The following is a 26,711-nucleotide window of genomic DNA, read 5'->3' as shown; positions in this document are numbered from 1 at the left end:
TATCCTCTCCATCTCATTGACTCTGCTTTTGACCCTCTCCCAACTGTGTTTTCCAAACTAGACCTTTGCAATGCCTACCATCTCATCCGCATCAGAGAAGGGCATGAGCGGAAAACATTGTTTAACACTCCCCTTGGCCATTTTGAATACCTTGTTATGCCTTTTGGCCTAACCAACTCTCCGGCTGTTTTCCAGGCCCTGGTCAATGACATCCTACGAGACATGCTCAACCACTTCATCTTTGTGTATTTTGACGACATACTAATCTTCTCCTGGAACATGGACCACATTCAACACGTCAGGTTAGTGCTACGCTGGCTTCTTGAGAACAAGCTATTTGTAAAAGCTGAGAAATGTGAGTTCCGCATGACCTCTGTGAGTTTTCTTGGTTTCATCATTGAGCAGGGGCAGGTGAGGATGGATCCAGCCAAGATCCAGGGAGTGGCAGAGTGGCCCAAACCTACATCACGTAAGCACAGGGGTGAAGCAGTAATTTTAAAAGTGTGGGGGTTCTAGAGGTGGGACATGCGCACGGCAACCCCTCGCCTTCGAGCCCTGTTCCAGTCTCAACATGCCAAATCAAAATGAATGCCATGCATTTAAACAATTTTTTCTACTACTATAGTTGTAACCACTGCTTCAGCTTATCATAAAATAATTACTGAGACCATATGAGTGTAACAGCTCAGCAGAATTTATTTAGGGTCTGGTAGCAGTTTACTACTTACATCCAGTTATTTGTATGAATTGCTGCACTGGAGCATAGCTATCCTTTTTATACTTAAGATAATCAATTCCATTCAATTTTATTCATATAGCGCCAAATCAACAAAAAGTCATCTCAGGGCACTTTTCACACAGAGCAGGTCTAGACCATACTCTTTAATTTACAGAGAGAGACCCAACAATTCCCCCATGAGCAAGCACTTGGCGACAGTGGTAATGAAAAACTCCCCTTTAACAGGAAGAAACCTCAAGCAGAACCCAGCTCTCGGTGGGCAGCCATCTGCTTTGACCGGTTGGGTTGAGAGAGAGAGAAGAGGGTGGGGGGTGGGTACACAGAGAAGCAGAACAACAACAGCAACAACAACAACAACAACAATAGATACATGACTAGCAACAACAAACAGCAATAACAGCAGGAACAGCTGGAGAAGGACAGAAGAATCACAGAGTATCTTTATCCTACTTCCTTACATATCTTATAGACATGAAATTAAAGGAAACTTACACTTCTATTAAAATGAAATTGATAGTTATAGATGCATAACAAATTGAACCCTGTTAACAAATCAGTATCTTCAAATAATTGGCTTAATAACATTAACAATTACAGGTTTAACCTGAAAATGTATTATGTTGCTCTTAAAACATAAAGAGCCATTTCTGAGTCCATGGACTAGTACAATCTAAACTGTCTTCAATTAAAAAAAAGTGTATCTTTTAGTAGGAATCCAAAGGGGACCTTTAATTGTCTTTAATTGGGAAATCAAATACTTAAAGTTGTCCAGGAGGTTTTGTATCAACAGGCGTTAGTTCCTCTCCAATAGCCACAGAGAAGAAGCAGTCCCTCTTCATCCGAAGTCCACCTCAAAGCTAACAGGAGAATATCACATAAGCAGGTGATTTGAGGCTAGTGAGTGCAGAGAGTGAGCAACTAGCTCCCACAGGCTAACTGCCACACCTACAACCATCTGAACCCTTTTTAAGCTCAATAATAAATAGTAATATTACTGTGGTCTAGCTTTAATACACAATACAAACTATAGTTCATTCTAACTTATATTAAATGCAAAACAGACATGACTCCCTAACATAAGAAGTAAAACTATGACGTCTTAAGCAACATATTCCTTTGACATTTAGCTTTAAATAGCATGAACTATGTGAGTTTACATTCTGGACACAGAGGTAACTTGTACATATTCTTGCCAAAGTCTGCCCAGCATGGTGGCTAATTAGCGATGAGCTTAACTCACGATTAGTGATTAGCATGCTATTAAACATGAATTTGGTCGTTAAGATTTTACCATAAGGCAGGCAACACATTGCCATAAGACAGACAGATGTTACACATCTTAAATATGAATGCTCAACTTTGTCTATGACATTTAAAAACGACAAATGAAAATTCTACATTACAAACTGGTTAAATAGCTGTTTCATACCTCTGATCTGTTATTCTCTAATCTGTTATCACAGCTAGCAGCGAGTAACAGAAGCACCGTTGCTGAATGCACAAACATAACTTTACTGGACTTCAACTGTTTACTCTTCTGTGGCCTGGTGGGTTGGTCAAATGGCTGTGATTGGCTGGATGGCTGTTCAATTAATCTAATTTGATCAATAGGTTTTTCATGTATGGGAAACTCAGTTTCGTTTCATCAATGACTACCTCAGGAAAAAGTGGGGGGGGTGGAATTATGTTTTTGTGAAAGTGCGGGTGTCACAACACCCGTAACATCCACGGCTGTGACGCGCCTGTGAAAGCAGTTACAGTGGTTCCTTGGGTTTGCTGACTTCTACTACTAGTCTACTCCGAGACTACAGCAGAGTGGCAGCCTGCCTCACACAACTAACCTCCACTGCCACTCCTTTCTCTTGGACTTCTGAGGCAGACACTGCTTTTGCCACATTAAAGCAGCTATTCACCACAGCCCCAGTTCTGACTCACCCTGACCCTTCGCTGCAGTTAATTGTGGAGGTCGATGCCTAAGACATCTCAGTGGGGCCCATTCTCTCGCAGCGGTCCCCAAAAGATTTCAAGTTGCACCCATGCGCCTTTTTCTCCCGGTGACTCTCTGCTGCTGAGCGCAACTATGATGTGGTTATTTGTGAGCTGCTGGCAGTGGTCCTCGCATCGGAGGAGTGGAGGCACTGGCTGGAGGGGGTGGAGCAACCATTTGTAGTGTGGACAGATCATAAAAAACCTTTCCTACCTTTGCTCTGCCAGAAGGCTCAACTCCCGCTAAGCCTGGTGGGCATTATTCCTGGGTAGATTCAGCTTCACCCTCACCTATCGACCTGAATCTCGTAATACTAAGCCAAATGCCCTCTCCCATCAGGTTGATCCGGAAAGACCTGACTCCAAGACCATACTTCCTCCCTCATGTGTGGTCGCAGCAGCAACAGGGGAGATTGAGACCCTTGTCTGAGAGGCACAGCATTCCCATCCAGATCCAGGTAACGGACCTCCTAACCATTTGTTTGTGCCTGATCCCATTAGGTCCCAAGTGCTATAGTGGGGGCACTTGTCCAAACTCATTGCACCCTCACCTTCATTAAGCAACACTTTTGGTGGCCCTCCATGTCCCCAAACACCAGAGCCTTCGTGTCTGCCTGCTCTACCTGTGCCCACAACAAAACATTCCACCAGTCCCCTGCTGGTCTGCCGCACCCATTGCGGGTTCCAAGCCACCCCTGGTCCCACATTGCCCTGGATTTCGTCACTGGCCTGCCCCCATCAGAAGGTAACACTACAATATTGACTATTGTTGACCGTTTTTCCAAGGCTGTCCATTTCGTCCCTCTCCCTAAATTGCCTTCAGCCACAGAGACTGCTGACCTGCTTGTCCTCCATGTGTTCAAGCTCCATGGCATACCCAAGGACATTGTATCTAACCGGGGCCCACAGTTCTCCTCCCAGGCCTGGAAAGCCTTCTGTCAGGCTTTGGGGGCCACTCCCAGCCTTTCCTCCGGGTACCACCCTTAGTCAAATGGGCAGATGGAGCGGGCAAATCAAGATCTTGAGGCAGCTCTGCATTGCATCACTGCTTGCCACCCGTCCTCCTGGAGCAAACAGTTGCCCTAGGTAGAATATGCCCACAACACCCTCACCAGCTCTGTTACAGGTATGTCCCTTTTCATGGCTTCTCTGGACTATCAACCTCCCCTTTTTCAGTGTTCAGGAGGAAGAGGTTGCTGTCCCCTCTGTCCAAGCCAACCTCTGTCAACGCTGCCAAATTTGGAGGGTGGTACGGGCAGCTCTCTCTCTGTACTGCAGACCGTAACCGGCGTCTCGCTGACCGTCACCATACCCCTGCTACTACTTACCAACCTGGCCAGAAAGTGTGGCTTTCCTCCTGTGACTTGCACCTGCAAGTGGAGTCCTATAAGTTGGCATCCTGTTACATTGGTCCATTTGAAGTTGAATCATTAATCCCACTGCTGTCACATACTATATGCAAAACAGCTTGCAAGCTAATTAAATCTGTATCTATGGAGCTGTGTAAAAGTTAATCATGGAACTTTTCTAAGAAATGGAACAAAATCAGCTGATGAATCATGGTAGACAGGCTGGAAATAAAGCTGCTAATGTTATTTCATGGATAGAATCCCCTGATTAACTTTCACACAGCTCCATGAATACATATTTAATTAGATTTCAAGCTGTTTAAGTATTTTTCTCAGTAACATTGGCAGTAGCAGGTGCTAACAGGCTATGCTAACAGTGTGTCAGTTGTGTTGCATTAGCAGCAATCTGGACTGAGGAGCTGCCAACCAGCCTGTGAAAACTGTGGTCCCAAAAAGAACACTTACCAGTTCAATTTTACATATAAAAAATGAAGTGCAAGCCACTATCTTGCTTTACTTGACAGCATCCCATGATGAGCATGAGCATGAGCATGACATCAGCCTGGGCAGGAAGGCCCGCCCAGAGCCACCCTTGGCAAAATCAAAAGGGAAATGCTAAAGCAATAGGGAAAAGCAAAAGCAGTAGGGAAAAGAATAAGGAAAAATAAAGGGATAAAAATAAATAAATGATATTATATTAAAATAAATACATATACAATTACAAATATAAAGAAAAAATATTTATATGCAATATATATATATATATATATATATATATATATATATATATATATATATATTGCACCTATATATATATATATATATATATATATATATATATATATATATATATATATATATATATATATAGGTGCAATATATATATATTTAAAATATGTAAAGAAATATATACAGAAATAAATGAACACATAAATGTGAAAATATATATGAAAATGCTTATAATTATTATTTTATATTTTGTTGTCTTCATATTTCCACATTTGTTCATTATTTTATATATTTCTCTTTACATTCCCACATTTTCTATTAACTTATTTATTCTTTTATTTATTCCTCTTTATATTTCCATATTTATTTTCTTATTATTTCACAGATGTATTGTTTTTTTATGGCACTCCTGTGACTCCATACAACTACAACACAGCCTTTCCCTGACCCTTCCGTATTCTTATCAATCTCCAGTGACTACATTTCTTCATCTAGCTGAGAAAACGTTGTAGTAAGACGATGAGTAGTGAAAAATACCCCAGGTCTTCAATTGAAGACGATTTTAACTATGGCACAAATGTTGCTACAGCCAGTGTCCAGATACGTATGGGTAAGTAAAGTTATTAATTTGACGTCTGGGTCGTAACGTAATGTTGACAGCTCCTAGCCACGTCAGCTAGTTAGCTTAAACGTTACGTTAATTATTCTACTCTAGAAATGTAAATGACCGCCATTGTTCTGTCTTTATTATAGCTATCGCTACGGTTTCCCAAAAGGCGAGCATAATGTTAGCTGAATATTAGCTCTGGCTCTATAGCTAAGTTACAGTTAAACCGTAACTACACAATGCTAATGGGTTAGAAGCACCACATCCTGTAGCCCTCACTGGTAGCGTTAAGTTTAGGTTATATTGGTTCAAACTCAGCATGGCCATGACTGTAAACACATCCAGATGTTAGTATTCACACACAGTAACGTATAACGTTGACTAATGGTCCAGATTGAACTAACGTTAATGCAAGCTGATGGTATTTTCTCATACATGAACAGGTTGCATCTGGTTTAGGAATAAGCAGGGGCGGAGCTAGACTCTCAGCACAGAGGGGACAGAGCATTCTTGAGGGGCCCTTCTGATTAAGTCATTTTAAAATTCACAACTGTAAAATAGCTGATATATCCTGTCCATAAACACAAATTATGACTAATTGAGTCAAGCAAGCCTATGTCGAAGAAAACACAGTGAAGCCACCTTGTCGGATAAGCTTGTTCTGAAAAACAAAAAAAGAAGACAGGTTGTCAGCCGCATTCAAATGTTTCAGCACTGAGGACAGCATGTGGTGCTCCTTGTGAATAGATTAACGAATGGTTCAGCACTGATAGACAGCAACAGGCCAGGTGCACTGTCTCAGTACCTTGTCTCTCGTACTGAGAAATAACATAAACATGAAATAGACACAGTAGTCTACAACACTGTAAGGCCTATTCAAACATAAATAGACACAGTGGTCTACAGCACCACAGGCAGTGACACAGACAGGTGTGTCAAGATGTAGTAAGCATGGAGTTAAACAACAGATTAACATTCTGACTGATTTCTTCATAACTAAAATTTAAGTTAATAAAGACTAATTATGGATGTTTGTATCTTTGTTGAGCCCTGAAAAGATGAGAAATATTTCCCAAGAAAAGAGCAGTGCAATCAGAGAAAAATCAATTGCCTTTTTACCTGTTTTATACATTTTATCATCTTGTGACCCCACACATTTATCAAGGTTAGCTAAATTAAGTTAAGCACTCACAATTAGGGCTGTAGTCAACCATAGAACATTTTGGTTGACTGAAATTTAACCCCCTTTACCTTTCAGCACTTGGGGAAATTACAGATGTGATTTTTCTTGGTATTGAGAAGCTGCAGCATTTATTAAGTGACACACTGTAGCCTGTTCTGTACATTTATTGCCAGACTGACATCTTACTGCTAATCTTTTCCTCCGCTCCACTCGCATTCACTGTCACTTTTCTGCCGCTCACTCTTTCCCACCCGCTATGTGCACATATTACACAATGCCCTTCTCCTTAATGGAGCTATGCTACCAATAGTTTCCCAGGCAGTGACACAGAGGTTGACTCACATATCGGAACAGCGCTGCACAGAGGCTCCCAAACACTATTGATTTCTGAATGAATGGATATTCGGTGATATTTTTGGCATTAAAAAATATTTTTTTGGACTGGCATGGGTTCTTGTTTTTATAATTACAGGAGAAACACTGATTCAGTAAACGCTCAGTATGTTCTGTAAACGCTCAGTAAACGTTGAGTACAGGTAGACCTAGCCATCCTCATTAGCTTGGGCGAGTTCAAAACTGTGAAAACAACAGGGGTGTTTTGGATACAAACCCGTTTTAAGCGGGAATTGTTAGTCTGTCCCTCCCGCCGCAGGAAATAATGGATTAATCCTGGAAGGCTACTGATGTAGCACTTTTCTCCTTATGAAAGTAACACAGCAATTATTTGACCAATGAGAATTTGGTTGGATGAGAGCATATCAACCAACTAATCAACCAGTCGATCAGGAGACTACAGCCCTACTTATAATAGCAGTGTGGTCAGACAGGTCATTGTAAAGAAATAAGGTTACACAACATTATATTCAATTAGAAAAACTCTTTATGTTCTCATCAAAAAGAAACAATGCACATATCATACTGTAGATACATGACTTACACGCATTTCTTTATTCTTTAAGAGTTTTTGTTCATGTCACAAAGTATACTGCATGTATCAAATACACAACTTACTCTTGTTTTCTATATCCACGAATGAATTCTCACAAGCGACAGGTAGACAGAACTGCACAGGCTCATTCTCAAATCACACACAGTCAACAGATGACTTAACCAATTATAAATGCAAAATTGGGGAAAATCCACCTTATTCAAGGCTTCGGCTGGCAGTCCCAGTACAAGATCCAGTACATAATGTAATTTCCATGAGTTATGGAAATTATATGTTTCACTCACCAATTGTTGTCCCTGCTCAGCCTTTAGTTTAGTGTGGTCCATTATAGTGAGGTTGGATACTCTGGCCTCATCCATGCACAAACGCAAATAGCTCTTAATGAGCCTCAGATGGCTGAAACTTTGTTTTGTGAGTTTCATTCACCACAAACACAAAAACACGAATAGCTCATATTTTGGCTAAAATTTTCAGCCAAGTTAGTCATAAACTTTGAATTGCTGCTTCTGCAGTCTCTACTTCCCACGGAGTCAATGAGCGGAAATACAGACAGCGTCACTCTGCCATTGTAACCCACATCGTGGTCAGAGGTGGGATTACACCCATAGTGATAAGACCAACTATAGAGAATGAATTGAAAAAGTTAAGAGAGTTAAACTCTACTATTCCTGCTGCACTCGAGAATTGGGTCACAAGCTGTGTCCCCAGCAGGGCCCCTACTGAGCATGGGCCCTAGGGCGGTCGTCCGCTCTTCCATCGCAGTCGCTCTGCTTATGGAAACAAGTGTAACTTGTACATTCAGCTGAGGGTTCAGCTACTGTAACACTGTGTCTCCACTGTTGTTTTTGTTGATCAGACTTCCTGAGGAAGGTATACACCCTCCTGAGCTTGCAGATCATTCTGACAACAGCAACCTCTGCCCTCTTTATGTTCTCTCAAACCATCAAGGAGTTTGTCCATGCCAGGTGAGCACCATCTTACTGTCATCTAACCAAAATGTGAATGACTAGTTGAGATATGACAGCCTCATGATCCACTTAAAGATCCCCTCCACTCATGTATTAAGACATACAAAAATACTCTGCTCTGACCAACAATGTGTGTTTTTCCAGAAAAAAAATATAATTACCACATTAATATCCCTAAAATGGCTCCTACTCTTCTCCCTCATTAAAATTCCAGAATCTATGAATATGCAAATATTTTTCATTTAACTTCTGGTTGACAGTCTGACACCCTCTCACATCTAAAGACAATGTGTCATAAGTCACAGACTATAAGATTTTGCAAAGACTGGGGATCTTGCAGGGTCACTATTTGCAAGGACTACAACTACATTCTTTTGAAATTATTTCCCATTCTACTCTTGGTGAAAATCTACAAGAAGAAAAACTGTTAAACAATTGAGCAGAAACAGACGCCACTTATGGCCACAGCTGCCCTCGTGTGTGCAGCCGAAAGAAAAAGTTAATTAAAATTATTTCAGTTATAACTGAACAACAATAACTGTGAAGAGAAACAACAAGCACATGCTGATTGTTCCTGTTGTTAACTCATTTTCATTCAACAACTTTTTTTTTTTTTTTTACAAATAAATTTTTGGGGTCAACATTTTTTCAGCTAAGACAATCACATTTCAAAAGATGTCATCCTTTGTATTTTTACAACTTTAAAACAGCTACACAGTTTATACAGTTGCCCACAGAAACCACCTTCAACCATAAACTATCCTAGACACGGCATTTTGATTTTGTTTGGAAACCCTGCAAACTGCATGGAATACAGTAAAAACAGCAACAGACTGGATAATTACACAAAGGCAGAAAGTCACAGGTTTAACTCCTCCAACTGGCCCAAAATCATGTTTGAAAAACCAGTAAATACACAGCAGACACAGCAGCTGACAGAAAGAAGAAGTCATATTACACAGAGAAATATTAGATTTTTCTGGGTGAATAAATATTAATGTGACTTATAAAAAGGGAAGCTAAAGGGCAATGAGAATGCAGAGCTTTCAGGTTTCATCAGGAGTCATTAATAACACCATCAAGCACATCATGTTTAATTAGGAAAGTAATTTAAAAAAAACATGCACACAAAGGGCAGTCATTTACTGCATGTTGTCATTAGAAACTGACACTACACTCAGCTGATAATTAGCCTGATCAGGCACCGTCAGTAATCGATGCAAACGCACAGTATTAGACTGTAAACCATTAATCACACATACTAACAGCAGTCAACATCAGACAACCTTATCATACTTTAGCAGTAACCTAATGTTTCTGTAGTGGTGACAAAGTATTTAAAACCATAGATATTAGTAGTTTGAATTAAACTGAAGATCCTTATGTTCTCTGGGGAAAATATTAATGTTTTGCAAAACTCCCTTTAAGAAATATGACATTAACAATTCCTGATGTGTCCGCAAAAACACACAACTCTAGAATACACAAGATAAAAGGCATCATATGTCAATAGCCTTCTTGTCAATTTGGCATCGTTGTAATCCATAAAGATAAATTGTATTTGCGTACAAACTTACATTTGGGATTTTTTTTGCCTCAACTCATGACCAGCCTCTGCTGGTTAGCTGTGCTGTTTCAGTGGGAGAAGGCTGTGGGAATGAGAGGCGACCATTTCAAAAATTAGGATTTCTCACTAAAATATGTGCTGGTTGGCGGATCAGATGCATACCGAATTAAACACTGACTCATAACACTGTTTATTCACCATCTATCCACTGTTAATCACCAGTATGTGACTGTATATGAGAAATTTTTTCAGCCGTTACCTTTGTAACTACCTGGTTTGCTGCTTTCCGTTTGCTGGAGAGAGCCAGAAACTTCCAATAACATTAAATATGTGTGATTTGATCAGAAGGTTGAGAGGAAAAAAAGATGGACTTAAGACAGCATGGACAGAGTTTTGTGACCACCTTTCAAATGATTGATTGTGGAATGTTTTGTTTTCTTTTTGTGATTTTTTTTTTCCCATGGTGGCAAATATTTTGGCCCACCATGGCAAAATGTTACAACAGAAACACTGTAGAACAATACTCAAACTAGGAGTGTCACTGATACTGATGATCACCATGATTTTTAAAAAATTAAATATTGATCTCATGTCAATGATACACATATGATAATATCATGTAAATAATCCCCTTAACCCCTTAACATTGCGACGGGCCATCACACTGTTAAGTACCCAACTATGCTATGTACACAACTCCTGAATACTGACTTAAAGGTCAGTATTCATGCGACACATCTTTTGAAAGCTAAGATTCTTGTGATTCAATTGATGCAAACCATTTCAAGATACTCTTCAGACCACCAACAAACAATTACAAAATTCACACTACTGTGCACACCTATGAAACCTCATATTACTCCACATTGGCAAAGGTCCAGTTGATCCAGTCCAGTAAAATATTTAGTCCAAAGCTCATTATTACATCAACAAATATCCACGAACAGCTGTTGCATCATTTCAAATTAGTCAGCAGATGTCCTAATCTTTCAACGTACTCGCCGTAATAACTTGTGTCAGCATGTATACATTAGCCATGTCTTGGTATCAAAATGGTGGCTGCACTTTGGCCTTTTGAGACACCCCGCTTGACACCCAATAGGAGCTTCTATGTCCTGTCCACAGCCTACAATAGCCAATGAGAGTCCGTGTTGAAAGGTGGTGCCTGCCCCTCTTCTTTCGCATAAAGACCAAGCCAATAGGAACAGATTCTGCTGATGACTGGTCCTACAAATAGCCAATGTAAATATGAAAATGACCATATACTGCTTTATTGCTTTTTATAGAGCCACAACATGGAAATTATGTACTGTATTGGTCTGAATATAAGACAGTTTTTTTATTGGAAATTCGTCTGAAAAAGTGGGGTCATCTTATATTTTGGGTCTAGACTTTAACACGTGAATATAAATTCACAACAACAGATGGTGCCAAAAATCTGTAAAACAAGCACTCCCCTCCTGACTGAAGCGAGCTACTGTCCTTCACAACTAGCCTACAGTGCCATGTGCCTTAAAGATGGAGAGACAGTGATTGTCTCAAACGAAGTGGCTAAAAAGTAGGTCAAATTACCCAACAACTGAGTAACAGTAACGTAATGAGTTTTGTTGTCAACTCAACTACTTCACTGTCTCTCCTCTGCTGTGCTGGGCTCCGTGTGTGTATGGAGGGGCAGCCCTGCCCATGGTGAAACAGAGGAGAGGAGAGAAACTCAGCATGACCATAACTGACAGCAAAATGCAGTAGAGCCTCACTGCGCTGAAATGAAACGAGTGCACATAGATTAGGTAAATATCATAAATAAACATAGTCCTATTGAGTTTTGCTGTCATTTATGGTCACGCTGAGTCTCTCTCCTCTCCTATGGGGCTGAGCACTCTGTGTGTATGTGCTCCACAGAGTGGAGCAGAGACAGTGAACCAGGTGAAGTACTCAGGTTGACAACTAACTACACTCATTACGTTACTGTAAGTGCAATAAAAGTTTTACAAGTAAAAAGCAAAGAGTAATTGAATGCAAATTGTAAGTCTTTTTGTTGGCTCTATAGCACCCCGTAATTACTTTTGGCATTTTTTAGGTGCTAGGGGTGCTCGAAAACTCATGAAAATTTACACATGCATCAAAGGTGGTGGAACTTGATATCTGATATGGGCATCAGGTTTGGTTGTGGCAAAGTGGCTCGAGGGTGCCCCCTAGAAAATTCAAAATCAGAGCCCAAGTATTGATACCATGGCTGCCACTTCCTCCGACGTGTACGTGGTGTGAGGGCCCGTTCATCACTGTTTGCAGCCTTAATTATTATTATTATTGTTGTTATTATTATTATTATTACTATTATTATTATTATTATTATTATACACCATTGCATTTTTGAGGGACTTAGGATGCTCGAAAAACTGGCACAACTGCTGAAAATTGCGAAGTTCTGTAGTGATTGGGCTCGGGCGTGGCCAATAGGCATCCCCAAACGCAGGACCATTTTGGAACAAAGTTTCTTTCATGTTCATGAAATTTGGTGGGTTCATTGCTCTCATCATTCTTGACAGAAAATGTATTTTTTTCAGATTTTTTCATCCAACAGAAAGTCAGCCATTTTGGATTTTGTGCCTCAATTTTCATTTTACGAACACATTTGAGGCCTTTAAGATGCACGAAAACTCACAAAACTTTGCACCTATGTTCAAACTAGCAAATATTTCAGTTAGTATCACAATTGGGCTAGGGCATGGTTTTTTGGCTCTATAGCGTCTCCTAATTACTTTTAGCATTTCTGAGGTACGGGGGGTGCTATATCCATTTCAGTTGTCCTCTGTTAAATGTATTGCTGCAACAATAGTTCACTTATGTAGTATTGCATTAGCCATTGTCACTAACATTGGGGCTAATTCCCTTCACTTTAATCAGCTGGCAGCAAGCAAGACATGGGAACTTGGCTTGGGTCTTGAGGAGTTGTAGCATTTATTCACTGACAAATAGCCTAAACTGTACACACATTGCACTCTTATATTCACACCTATAGTATTAACTTCATACTCTTTGCTCTAGTCACCAGCCTTACCGTCACACACATGCTCTCTCTCTCTCTCTCTCTCTCTCTCTCTCTCTATCTCTCTCTCTCTCTCTCAACCGCACACTTGTACGCATACAACAAATACGACCATGTTGAAATTGAAGTTTAACAGAGTTACACTGAGCGGAATGGGTGGAGACTACTTAGCTGGATGGGTGGTGACGGTGTACTGGTGACAGCATCCTTCAAAAAATGGCCGACTTGCTGTTGATCACATCACATTCCCATTCCCTGTATGTCACTTAATTTAGGTTTAATTTTTTCAGGCGAGAATGTAACCATGTAGATTCCCAATATGTGGTCACTTCATCCAGATAACATCTGTTTGGAAATTTGCTCCTTGACAGGACAGAGTTCCTCCTTGACAGGACAGAGTTCCTCTGTCCTGTCAAGTTCATAACTACAATTGTTAGTTTTGCTGCTTAAATGCCCCACAATATTTGCTGCGGTGACATCACTGCGTGCATGGAAACATTTACAATTAGGAAAGCAGCCTCTCTAATCTTTAAAGTAAATTGTTAAAGACAACATTCATACATCAATACAACACACAATAAAGAAATCACTTGGACAGCTTGTGCTGCTCGACATACTTTAAAAAGCAATATAGCCTACAGGGACTGGTAGAGGTGGAGTGTAATGTTAACAGAAAGCGACTGCATCACTTTCTGGCTCTTTCGGGCTCCACTATCTTTAAGCACAGGGTCTATTTTTGCCAGACCGGTTCGGACACAACAGAAAAAAATAAATTATTGCAACAACACAAATGGGTGTTGGGTGGGGGTGCTGCACCTTGAGGTGGGGGCACCCCTACTTCTGTGGCTATGGTCAGGTGGGTGTGATGAGGTCTTGGCAAGTTCAACTCAGGAATACAAACTGATGAGGACGAGAGGACGCTTAACAAAATAAAACAAAATTTAATATAGACATTTTATTACATTTATTTTTATTGAAATGCCGTGATATCTGTAGAGCCCTACAGACAGTGCTGTTGTTCTGCCCAGTAAAAACATGAAGCTTCACATTCAGACAAACTAATGTGGCAGCTACAATTATTAGATTTCTGTGAGACCAACATGTATCTTCCAAAAGGAATTATATCATAAATCAAAATACTGTGGAGACATTAGAGCCAGTGGTAAATCTCCAAAGAGCTGCAGATCAGTTGAGCGGATCATTTTCTCCCCGGGATGACAATGGACATTGACTGTTTGATCATCTCAGGAGTCGGGCTGCTGGCAGCTGAGATGACTGCATGGTCCCGGCCAGTGGCTCCTATAGGCAGCTCCTCACATCTCCAAAAACGTTGCAGCAGGTTTACAAACAGGCATTATTTGGATAAACTTACCACAAATTGGGAATCTTACTTTCTCACCTGAAAAAATATTAAAACTTAATAAAGTGACATATTTACAGGCCCACAGTGAAAATTACAACAACTTGTGGCCTTGCTCATCTCCTCCCTTGCGCAGTCTGAAGAAACGCAATGCATTGTGGGGCAGTTGAGTATGTCCAGTTAACTCATGCCGCATATGCAGAAATTCTTGTTAATCTAGTATACTTCTGGGCATTTCTCGCATACACAGAATCCACATACTATGCAGTTGGAACGCACTACATACTAAATTTGACATCATACTTTGTATGAATAGTACGTTAGTACAGTGGAAACCACTGATAGTGATCACGTTACAGTGATCAACTGCTTATATGGTTCTTGCGAACACTGCTCGCTCTCTTCATTCACCCGCTAGTTTGCTTGACCACAGCTTCTCTCTCTCTCTGCTCGTCTTTTTAAAAATTAGTTGTGAAGCTTCCAGCAAAGCCTAACTTTACTTTTAACATTATCAAACAAAGAGAAATATCCTCTCCTCTTCCTTGTAATGTTTTTGTCTTCCCTCATGGCGGGGTTGTACAGCATTATAGGTTGTGTTTCTCCAAAAGTTGATTCTGTTTCAACTCTCTCGATGTGTTGGCCCTGCGGCCCCCACCTCTGCAACCTAAATGCACAATGCACAACCTGTCTACTGTGAGCTGGGAGACTGGTGCACATTGAAATCATGACAAGAAAAAGAAAAGGAAAAAGTAATTTTCTCTCAATGAAAAACGTAGTTTCCTTGAAACTTATATCAAACTGCCAAAAACGAGCCAGCAAGATGCAGCAGTGAAACAACAAGCGTTTGAAACAGCTGCACTGCATAGTGAAACAGTCAGTAAATAGTGAAGCTGGCTGTTTCATTACTTTATATTCATGTAAGAAATATACAAAGGTCAATTAGATGATAATCTGCATGAGAAATTAACAAAAAGAAAAAAAAAAAACGGTTATAATAATCATCTGCTCGCAGTCATCAATCTGATCCGGACAGACATGATCACTATAAGCGGTTTCCACTGTATGTGATTTTGAACACAGCTGTAGTCTGGGTCACATTCTTTTAGCCACATTCTTTTAGCAGTGTGCACATGAATGTGTCCTTGGCCACACTGAAGGACCGCCTGCTCAACTGACGTCCTCTGCGTAAACTGAAGTATGTACTCATTTGTGCACCAACTGCATCATATTAAAGTGCGAAACAAGAAGAAGAAGCCACAACAACAGGCAAAATGGATTCTCGTGGATGGAGTACACATGAAACGTGCTGTCTGATTTCCATTTGGGCTGAAGAGTTTTGATTTTGCCCATGCGTCAAGGTCTTTACAACTTCTTTTAATTTCCAGCGGAATAGGCATGGGAAGTGCATTGATGCCTCCTGCCGATTTAAAAACAACAATGCATTTGGTCTTGGTCTCATGTTGTACATGTTTATTTGCTTATAGAGTGGAGAAGTGAGATCCGATCACAAGTGGTCACTCAAGACACATGTAAAGACGCATTCTAATGCCAGGTGTGAACTGATGTACTTAGAACTGTCCACTTTTGATTGGGTCACCTAAGACGCATGTTAATGCCAGATGAGAACAGGTCAGTTGGCCTCTTTACATAATCTCGGATGAAAATGGGAATTTCCCTGAGAGCTTTGCCAAACTGAGAAATCCCTGTTTTCATCAGAGATAGTTTTAACATAAAATTAAGCGTTCTTCAATGACCATGTAGAACAGAAAGTTTTTACTCTCCCCAACGTTTCACACTGTGTTTTGTTTTGTATTTATCACGTCAGTTTCCTTATTCACTCTGATCTCTTGCACATTCATAAAAGCTGGTCAGAAATAGATTGTCTGCTGTGTGGGAATTCTATATAGTAGAAAAAAATGGCCTACGTTTTGTAACCTTCTGCACATTTTCATTTGAAATAGTAGAAAAAATGTCATAAGGTTGTTTAACCTGCTATACTTTATTTTTATTTGAAAAAATAGAAAAAAACCCATAAGGTTCTACAACCTGCTGCACTTTATTTTTGGTTTGAAAAAGTAGAAGAAATGTCATAAGGTTAAGTAAACTGGTTCACTTTATTTTGTTTTCATTTGGAGAAGTTGTTAATCTGTTTAGTATTTTATACTTTGAGTTGTTTTTTAACCTCTTAACATCCACTCCTTTTTTGGAATTTTGCCAAAATGGCATACCCAAATGGAAAATCTTAGATAACTGTGTGGCCAAAATGCATGTATTGGGCTTCATTTGAAAAGTAAAATCGTCTAGTTTCTGGAGAAGCGCTTGTTTAGCATGTGGCTAGAACAGATACATTTTTTTAATTAATTAATTGATTTGTTTTTTGTAGGCTGTTAATTATATCAGACATCAAAAAGAAAAGAAAATCAATATCGCCTGGGATTGGCAGGTCAGGCTTTTAAAACAATTGGCAATTGGAATCAGCCAAGGAAAATGTAATCAGTCCATCCCTAGTAGATTTGTATAGTCCCCTGTTGAATGTTTTCAAGTACATGATACACATCCTGTGTGTTTAAGCATCTATTCTAACTTAAAAACTGATGTTGGTTGTGTACATCTTTTATGATTAATCTGAGTATTGGATACATGAAGCTTATGTTGGTCATGATGTCTGACTGTGGTCTGGTTTCCTCCTCAGTCCTGCTGTGGTTTTGGTCTCTGCCCTGGGCTCTCTGGTTCTGCTGTTGGCCCTGGCCATGTACAGACACCAACATCCAGTCAACCTCTACCTGCTGCTTGTATTTGTAAGTCTTCCTTGTTTCCAGTCTGTTAAATAGTTAATCTCACTAGCCCAACATGCATAGAGCTCAACTAAGAGTATGTCAAAGAACATAAAATTTACATAAGCTGGTTGGTGAATCTGTTAAGACGGAGCTACACTACAATAAACTGTCATGCATTTGTTTCCATATTCACCAGTTTAATTTTGTGATTCTAGATTAACTGCTCAGTGACTGTAAGCTTTACAGTAGCTGGTTATTTGATTATAGCTCTTAGCTGGATAGTGTGTAAGTGCTACTAACTGTGTGTTGTTTGCAGACTCTGCTGGAGGCAGTGTCTGTGGCCACAGCTTGTAAGTAATTTGAAAGTAGTCTGTCAGTTCCCAGTGTTTGAGCCTGTTGGTAGACTGTTCTAACTGCAGAGTTTTTCTTTCAACAGTGACCTTCTATGAGTACTCCACTGTGCTGCAAGCCTTGTTCCTGACCTGTGCTGTGTTTGCTGGACTGACAGCCTATACCTTCCAGTCAAAGAGAGACTTCAGCAAAATGGGAGCAGGGTGAGTGCGTCATGGCTGCCACTCACTGCTGATAACCTGCAAGCTGCTGTATCACTCCTCTAGAGGGAGCCACTATCAGACTTACAGTACCTGATGTGTCCTTACAGACTGTTCTCCTGGCTGTGGATCCTCATCATTGCAGGCTTCATGAAGGTGAGTGGAACTGCCTGACACTGATGTGCCTGTTTCAATTGAAAGAGAGAAACACACTGTCAGAGGGACTGAAAGAAAGAGGGAGATAAAAATAGAGAAAATTATTGTGTTCAGACCAAAAACAGCTCTCCAGGGGCTGTGTAGGTGTGGACATGTTGCTACAGGTGAAATATGAACCGGTAGGTTTGGTGTGAGTAACAGATCCATGAGTGTGAAGGCTTATCAGATACCAGAACACTGCATAGTGGTCTATGATACTATGAGATACTATGATATTATGAGACAAAATTTTACAGTTCTGGAAAGACTCTGGTCAATATGTATCCAATATGCCTCTCTTTATAAAAGTTTCCTCAACACCTCCCCTCAACAGTGGCCTAACACTCGCGGTACCCATGAAGTGTAGGCTACAAACCCCATGGCCACAAGGACATTTCAATAGGTAGACTACATGTGTGGTCCTTAATGTGATTCTGCCCCTGACTTTAATTTTTCTATCTGTTTGGGTATGTAAAAAATGCTCCCCTCTTATCATGGCATTATAGTTCACACAGTTGGAACAATGAAAAATTCCCAGGGGAAGAGAACTTTAAAAAACATTTAAAAAATGTTTAGGCCTAACATAAAGATCTGTCTTAAAAGTCTGTCCCTCAAATTATTTGATCGCTCGGTAGCGAATATGGGAATGCTGACAAACTTGGTCCACAAGGTGAGAAGGACAATTTTACAGCAGAAATAAACATGTTTACAGCCTGGAACAAAAAACGGTTTTGGTCTCTATAACTAATTTCCCCATTCATGACAACTGTATCGGGGGTGAATTTTTGTATAACTCACCCATTTAAATTTAAATAAGGCTTAAATCTATGCAAAATTAAGGACGTTGCTGCTTTGAGTGACGGGTGGGTGCTGTCACAGGCAAGTCACTACCACGGCGATAATGCTGGTTTAGTAACTTAACCATGGTGTAACCCCAGAATCACAGAGTATAGGCGTAGCCATAGCTGTCCCTATTTCAGTGTGTTTTCAGTTCATGAAAGTTATTTGTAACATTTTGGTTGCATAAAAAAGTGCTGTTCAGCATTTGGTCGTACTAAAAGACCCTCTAAGGAGTCAGATGTTCAGTTTTTTCTGGTAAGTATGGTTTGTTTTAATGGTTTTATGCCTGTTTTTCAATTGCACAAATTAGCTTTAGCATTATCACATTTAACCATAGACTGTAAATGCACTATGCTAAACAAGCTAGCAGCTGGCATTAGGGTCAGCTCCACCCTCTCGTCCAAATATGTTTTTTTCCTTCTCGTCCATTATTTTTTACAGTCTATGCTTCATACTCATCACTCTGTCCAACATTCTCTTTACCTCCAACACACTCTTGACATACTCTTCCTTCAGGATTACCCTTTCCCAATTTCTCCCCCCATCCACACTATGGTAGAACAGTTTGAACCCACCTCCAATGCTCCTGGCCTTACTCCCCTTCCACCTGGTTTCTTGCACAGACAGTATACTTACCTTCCCTCTCTCCATCATATCAGCCAGCTCTCTCCCTTAACCAGTCATAGTGCCGACTTTCAGAGTTCCGACTCTCACCTCCACACTCCTACTCCTCCTCTCCCGCTGTCTCTGGACATGCCTTCCGCCTAACAGTAGCATAGTTTCCACCAGCACCAGTGGTGGCCGTTGGTAACCTGGGCCTCAACTGATCCTATAATATTATGACTCTCTGACCCAAGTCATATGTTCGATAAATTAATTCCATCATACAGGCTATCCACATGCAGTTCAAAGCAATGTAATTAACCAAACCTGTCCAGTGAAGACAAAACGTGAAAATGTGAACACGCTGGTACAGTAAAAAACAATGTTTTGTCAGTCATATGGGCACTTTCACTTCATTCAACATGATACAGGACAAAACAAGGCCAAACGCAAATGAAGTGGGAAATATAGTGCAGTAGCACATCTTCTTTGGGAGCGTTCAGTGTGGAGTGTGTGAGGTGAGTGTGCAGTAGAGAAAGAGACGTGGTGAGGCTGTGCTCAAGAAAGGCAGGAACGTATGCTGGACGTCAAAGCAGAGACAGGTTAGCAGTAAATGTTCAGTATGAGCTACAGTTTGTCAGAAAATATATGCTACCAGTCTTCAACAACCATGTGAAGTTAGATAGTTTTGTTTACTAGCAGCAGAGTATGTTGATGGAGTTAACATACTCTGGGCTATAACTTAGCCAGGGACTTAAAGCAGGGGAAACTGTAAAGCAGTTTGGTAAAAGAATGTCACTCCAAAAGATTCAACTATAAGATAATGACATAACAGAAGAAAAGTGTTACTCAAATCTGTTTATATTACTTATTTTGACTTTTGCAAGAGTTTAACAGAGCCATACTTTACTTTGAATTTCCTATTTTAGCAAACAAATAGGCTACCTAAAATCGTTCTTAACCACTTAATATGGTAAACAAATATAAACTAAGTATAAAATAAAAACAAAGTCATAATGCAAGGTTTTCTGTTTGTTTTTCAGTACAAATAATTAGTAAGAGCTCCACTGTGAAGACAGAGAAACTTTTGCAGAGGGGTTTTAATAAGATATTGTATGATAAATTGTTACCAAGGTAAATGTGACAGTTCACTGTGATATTGATTTTCAGTCAGTTCTCTCTATCCTGTGCTGTTATTACAGACATGTCTGAACTAAATGTGAACAATCAACTCACCCCTGATCTTGGCACATACTGCCAAGCTGCAATATTTAACCTGCATCTAGGGCTTATGGGAAATGCTGTCGTCAAAGGCCACAAAAACACATAAATACTGAATAAACAACCATGTTAGATTGATTTTAAATTGTTGACCACTTCTGCAGGAGTTTCCTCCAAGTTTGTGATGTTTTAAAATGGATGAAAGATTAGTGCAAATGGGTCCAGAACTGGTAGGGTTCAAGTTAATAACTAAACACGTGTTACTGAGCAAAAAAGAAATGAGGAGAACTCCTTTTCAGCATTGCCTGTGTAGTTAGATGTGTGTATGAGAGTGGTGTGTGTCACAAAATCAGCTCATCTGTCATGGTCATAAACTTAATATTTTGTCATAATGCAACCTAATTTTTTCACTGAGATTAAAGTTGGCAGTTCAAAAGCAGATAGTCTGTGAAAGTTCTCCTTATGTGTGAAATGCAGTTGGGCTTTTTGGAATTAATTTTTGTGAAATCTCAGCCTAAACTACGCTTTTATTTGTATTGAGTGTTTAGGTTAGGCTTTAGGTTAGTCATCAGAAGTGGTGATGTGGTTTAAGTGTTTTAGTGTGATAGATAAATTAATGTGAATCATAAGCATTTTAGGTAGTTATACACTCTAGGAAAGGTGACATAAATGAAAGTGAAATGAGTTATTTATGTGAGAAGTTGCTGTTATGTCCAGTGGTGTAGTCAGCTGATAGCAGCATCTATCACATGGTGACCTGGATATGGAGGAAGATTACCAGACTTGGTTTGCAAGCAAAGCTACATTATCAAATAACATTGTACAGCCCACTATAGTACTTCAGAAAAGACACTCATGATGATTTCCTAATCCTGAGTACTAGTGTTCACTGTTTTTTTTCAAGGTTATTTCATATTTAACTCATTATAACAGGAATAAAAAGTAATGCTCTGGTCAAAGCTCAGTCTTGGAATGATTTTGTTGGCCCTCAGGCTTATTTGGACTCTTAACTTTGATTGCCTGTGTTCAGTCTTAGACTGGAGTGGTTTTGACAATACCATATGTATTTATGTGCACTATGGCTGGTGAATGTTGTATCACTTATTGCTTTATGCAATACAACAAATTTCTGTCATCAAAATTAAGGATTTCAAACAAATTAATAATTCTGAACTTCAAAAAAGAGTTGGTTTTGTTGAGAGGTTTGAGGGGGTTTGTTTCATGTAATGTAAACATTGGAACACAATTCATTGCATGAAACAGTTAGATTATTATATTTTGATAATATTCAGATTAATATCATGAATTATTTAAAACATATTGTCCAGCCATAATGTGCATTCGTTGTGCTGTGGGAAGGGAATCACATTTTCTTTGTTGAGGTTTTAAAAAGCATTCAGTTTGATCTCAAAAAGTGTGCAGACAGCCTTCATATTTGCTCAAGTTGAAACATGTTTCACATTTGTCCTAATCCTAAAATGTATGACGCCTCTTCATAAACTAAAAGACAGACAGGAGAAGGCCTTAGACACATGCAGTCACACCGCACACAATCAGTGTGTGTTATAGAAATTGTTCATATTGTCAGTCAGCAAACTCATCAATTGGCTGTTTGTGCCTAAAACAGAAGATATTGCAACAACAAACGCAGGGCTGTGAGCAAAGTGAGTTTAAAGCTCACCTCATGTTTCTGACACAGCTGTGCTCATGGGATGAGTTATATTGGATGGGTTATATTGGAATGAGATACACTACATGGTCAAAAGTATGTGGACACCAAACATTAATCCCATATGTGATAGTTGAACATTCATTCCAAAACCACGAGCATTCATCTGCTGCAGATGTTGGAACCTGGCTGCAGCCACCAGAGCATTAATGAGGTCCAGCCTGATGATGTCTGGCTCACAGTCAGTGTTCCAGTTCATCCTAAAGGTGTTGGATGGGGTTGAGGTCAGGGCTTTGTGCAGGTCAGTCAAGTTCTTACACATTAAACTGGGAAAAGCATTTCTTTATGGAGCTGGATGGGGAGTCTTAATGGAAGCACACTGCAGTCTAAAATGTCCTTGTTTGCTGTAGCATTAAGACTTCCCTTCATAGGAGCTACAGGGCCATGCCATCCATGCTCCAGGCAAAGTCCCTTCCCCTTTGGTCCCACCACACATCGTCCATATCACACATACACTAGTAAACCTGTAAAGCCTTCAGCCTGGTCCCTGCTTCCTGCTTACTCTGTTCTCTCTGCAGTTCTTTTTCAACAGTGACAGCACAGAACTGGTCTTGGCTGGAGCCGGAGCTCTAGTTTTCTGTGGCTTCATCATCTATGACACCAGCCTGCTGATGAAGCAGCTCTCCCCTGAGGAGCACATCTTGGCTTCCATAAACCTCTACTTGGACATCGTCAATCTCTTCCTGCACATCCTGCGTCTCCTCGATTCAATGAAGAAGCACTGAAAGCTGCAGCACCACTGCAAATTGCTTGGTTGTAAAAGAATCATCAATGTAAAAATACCTGTTTGTCCTTGGTGAACTATCTTCATGGACAGCTGCGCTACTTGCTTTCTTTTTCACAGCAGATATTTCACTTGTCATAGAAGGAAAGCACAGGTGTTACTAATATTGGTTCTGTTCTATTTAAATGTCCCAGTAGACACTGAATTGAGTCAACATGCACAATATGAGGACCCCAAAACCCAAGAAGCCAGATGGAGTTCGGCCATTAGTAATTTAATTTATTTATACCTGTGCTTTCCCTACTGTGACATTACAAAATGTCTTCCATGACAAAGGCCTATTTCTGTTTTTCACCTAACTAGCTTTTTAGATGATTGTGCTTTTGTAATATGTTAAGTAGATTTATATCAGTGCAGTTTTGTTCTAAAAACCAAAATGTACAGATCATATTGTGTGCCAGCTTAGTAACTTATAGATGCACTACCTAATTTTATATAGAGCGTTCAAGGGATACTGTGTATACATGTAGACGCTATCACTAGTGTGCTGCAGCTAAATATCCCTGTTGTCTAGGTGCAGGTGACCATGATGAAGAAATGAGTCTTTTCCAAAAACACTGTCCAGGGCTTTAATGCAGGTTCAGCAGAACATGGGCTACGAACATGGGAACATGGGATTTGGTATCTGGAAAGACACAAAAATGATTAATCAATATTATGTGATGAAGGAATATTAGAACAGTAAGGTTCTGGTTTTTCTGCATCACAATACTGTAGAATGGGTAGAGTGGTGAAATGTAGCATTAGCTGGCTTATGCTGCCAACTATTGGCTTACATTGATGCAAGATAAATGGGAGAAAACGGTAAATACTGATAGAATAATCACAAATTAGTCCAAAGACAGCATTGAACAAATAATCCCTTAGGTATGAACAATAAATACGGCATATTTACCACACCAAACGGTCCAGTACTTAGAGAAAATATTAGCAACTTATCATTACTACTTAAACTAGCACCTCAACTAATTGTAGCTCACTTTTTTGTTGTCATGGTGTGAGAAAGACTGTCCTCTACACAGCTGCCATATTTGTAAACACATTTTTTTCTCTGTTTCAGTCCTCCGTTCAGTAACAAAGATATTTCAGAATGGCCTTCAGTGTGTGTAAATCTCAGAACACTAGCTTGGTATTTCAGTGCACATGGGGGGGAACTGAGTTTTTGCAAAATGATGACATAAGCTGCCCAGTTGACTGTGTGGCAGTGAAGTAAAGAAGGATGATTTGTTGCCTCTATCTAACTTTTTTCTGCAATTGATCATTTTAAATGTTACTATAGTTGAACACTCTGCAAAGCTGTTGTCATTAATCTGTTTTTATGTTGATTTTATTAGATGACATCACTATCATAGAATTTTATCACAGCTGTACAGCAGCTTGAATGATGGTTAACAGATAGTATTCATGAGGCACAATTATATCACTATTTTATATGTGTTTCATTGTCTGACAACAGAAACAGGAAGAACAACTTAATGGTGAATTAAGCAGCATGAAACACTGACAGTGATCACAGAGAGCAGGAGGATAGGTTTAACAGGCTGACAGAGTAACCGCCTGTGTCCGTAGCTGCTCAGTCAGTTGTGTGGCACCAAAGTGAAGATGACATCTCAACTTTCACTGTGATCATGCGTTTTAAATGTTGATATAGCCGATTACACGTGATCTGTATTTGTTCATTTTGTCAGACCACGTTGTGACCATAAAATTGTGATTTGCTCTGCTAGGCTGTCTCACACCTTACAAGGTGTTAGCTGTGATGCAGTTTTGTCATTTGCCAAATTAAAATAGAGCGAAGAAGAGAATTTAGCCGATGCAATTGATTTTCATACAAAAACAATGTTTGAAAATTGTTTGGCGTAGTGTTCATGTAGTGTCAGCCAGTCAGAGAGAGTTGCATGAGAGTGCTACATCACAGTGCTAATCCTGTTAGTTTTCTCAATGGAGAGAGGTGTTTTCCCTGCCAGGCCCACTTTACATACACACAGAGTGTGCTTTTCAAAATACAGTTGAGATTTACATTACCAGAGATCTGCGAGGACGCTGTATGATATTGGGGACTATTGGATGCTATAATAAATTTAGAGAATGTATATTTTCCCATCGGTATCTCTCAGTAGTGTTTTAGACCCTTCTGTCTATCATTCCACTTATTTACTCTCAAGCTAAATTTGTCATTGAATGTTTTCAGTGTTGTCACAAATAACTTTACAAGTTAATATCAAGTGCAAGATTCAAGTGCATGCCTGGCTTTCTTAATATCTGTGATTGTACATATTTTTATTGTGTAAATGTAACAGTGAACCATTTTTGGTATTGAGAGCTGAAAGTCTGAAATATGTGAAAATGAAAGAATCAGAATGCTTTATAGAAATACTGTGTCATTATCTACTGAGGAATCTCAAGCATCTGTTTGGGGACGTGTGTACATTATATTAAACCTGCAGTGTGGAACTTTTGCATATAAATGAATGTTACATTCAAGCCCTTGCCAAATGAGTTCACACAATGCTGATTAAGCCTATCATCGCCAGATAAATCTCTCTGTATTTCACAGTATACCAGAGTTTCTAATCTGGTGTCAGGTTTGACATTCACATGCCGGCCGGATGAATGCAGACCTCTGTTGGCCAAGCTGGCTAACTTCCAATAAGCTCTCTGCTAACTTGAATGGGGATAAAATGATTTAATTGTGCGACTCTTCTTCTAGACTTTCCAAATATTATCAGACTGAATGAATGAAATTCATTGCCTCAATTTTTCTTTATGAATGATTTAATTAAAAAAACAGTTTGCAATGTATATTTTGTTTTAAAAACTATAGTTATGCATTTCTAAAATGAGATGAAATTGACAAGAGTTTAAACCTTGTTGCTTATACATTCTTCATAAGGTTGTCACAGTCATGTGGAAATAAAGATTGCCATATTTTCCTAATGGAAAAAGTATGGGGGAAAAAGTATCAGTATTTTTGGATCTATCAGTTTGTCCCTCATTTTGACCTGTTTTTGTGTTTGTTTGTTGGTGTTCTGCTGGAATTTTTCTTGCTATTAGGTATACATAACAAGTTAAAAGAACAAACAAAACTAGTTTGTCTCACAATCCTGAGAAGGATTACTTCATTTGGACAGGAAGTTTATCTATACTGCCATCTGGGTATCACACACAAATTCTAAAGCTATTATTTGTTGTTGCATTTAGATCCATTGTATGAAAGACAGAGTACCTTTTATGCTAAGTTAAAAAGAACAAGGGTAATATTCTGTCTTTTGTAAGTACCTGAGAACATGTACAGACTTTTTTCCACAGATGTTGATGTACTTTAGCTTCATCATTTTTTATATTCATACAGTTGTTTGGCAACAGGAGGTGTGAAGAGGTGTCAATAACCATACCTTGTTGAGAAATAAAATTACAGAAAGAATTGGAGGTGACAGACAGGCTTTTTAATATTATGGGCAATGCTAAGAACCTTATTAGGCGTGTCATCAATGCCTTTTCACCCATTGATATAATGGCAAATTTGAA

The 26,711-nt window shown here is 39.5% G+C and overlaps 1 protein-coding gene across 2 annotated transcripts; it reads left to right on the top strand.

Moving 5' to 3' along the window:
- The first annotated feature begins 3,295 nt into the window (after positions 1-3,295).
- tmbim4 (transmembrane BAX inhibitor motif containing 4) lies at positions 3,296-26,145 on the top strand. 2 transcript variants are annotated; one of them, XM_044344077.1, is made up of 7 exons: positions 3,296-3,470; positions 8,399-8,507; positions 17,176-17,281; positions 17,577-17,610; positions 17,697-17,814; positions 17,922-17,967; positions 22,918-26,145. In XM_044344077.1, exons 1-7 carry the CDS (start codon positions 3,308-3,310, stop codon positions 23,122-23,124), a joined length of 783 nt encoding a protein of 260 aa, XP_044200012.1. In that variant the 5' UTR covers positions 3,296-3,307; the 3' UTR covers positions 23,125-26,145. The 2 variants fall into 2 exon arrangements, with proteins under 2 accessions (XP_044200012.1, XP_044200013.1); XM_044344078.1 differs by lacking the exon at positions 3,296-3,470 and adding an exon at positions 5,225-5,413.
- Positions 26,146-26,711: the final 566 nt, after the last annotated feature.

This window comes from Thunnus albacares, chromosome 23 (assembly GCF_914725855.1).
Source record: "Thunnus albacares chromosome 23, fThuAlb1.1, whole genome shotgun sequence".
Lineage (NCBI taxonomy): Eukaryota > Metazoa > Chordata > Actinopteri > Scombriformes > Scombridae > Thunnus > Thunnus albacares.
The sequence above is the reverse complement of the archived record's forward strand: the minus strand, read 5'-3'. Positions and strand labels throughout refer to the sequence as shown.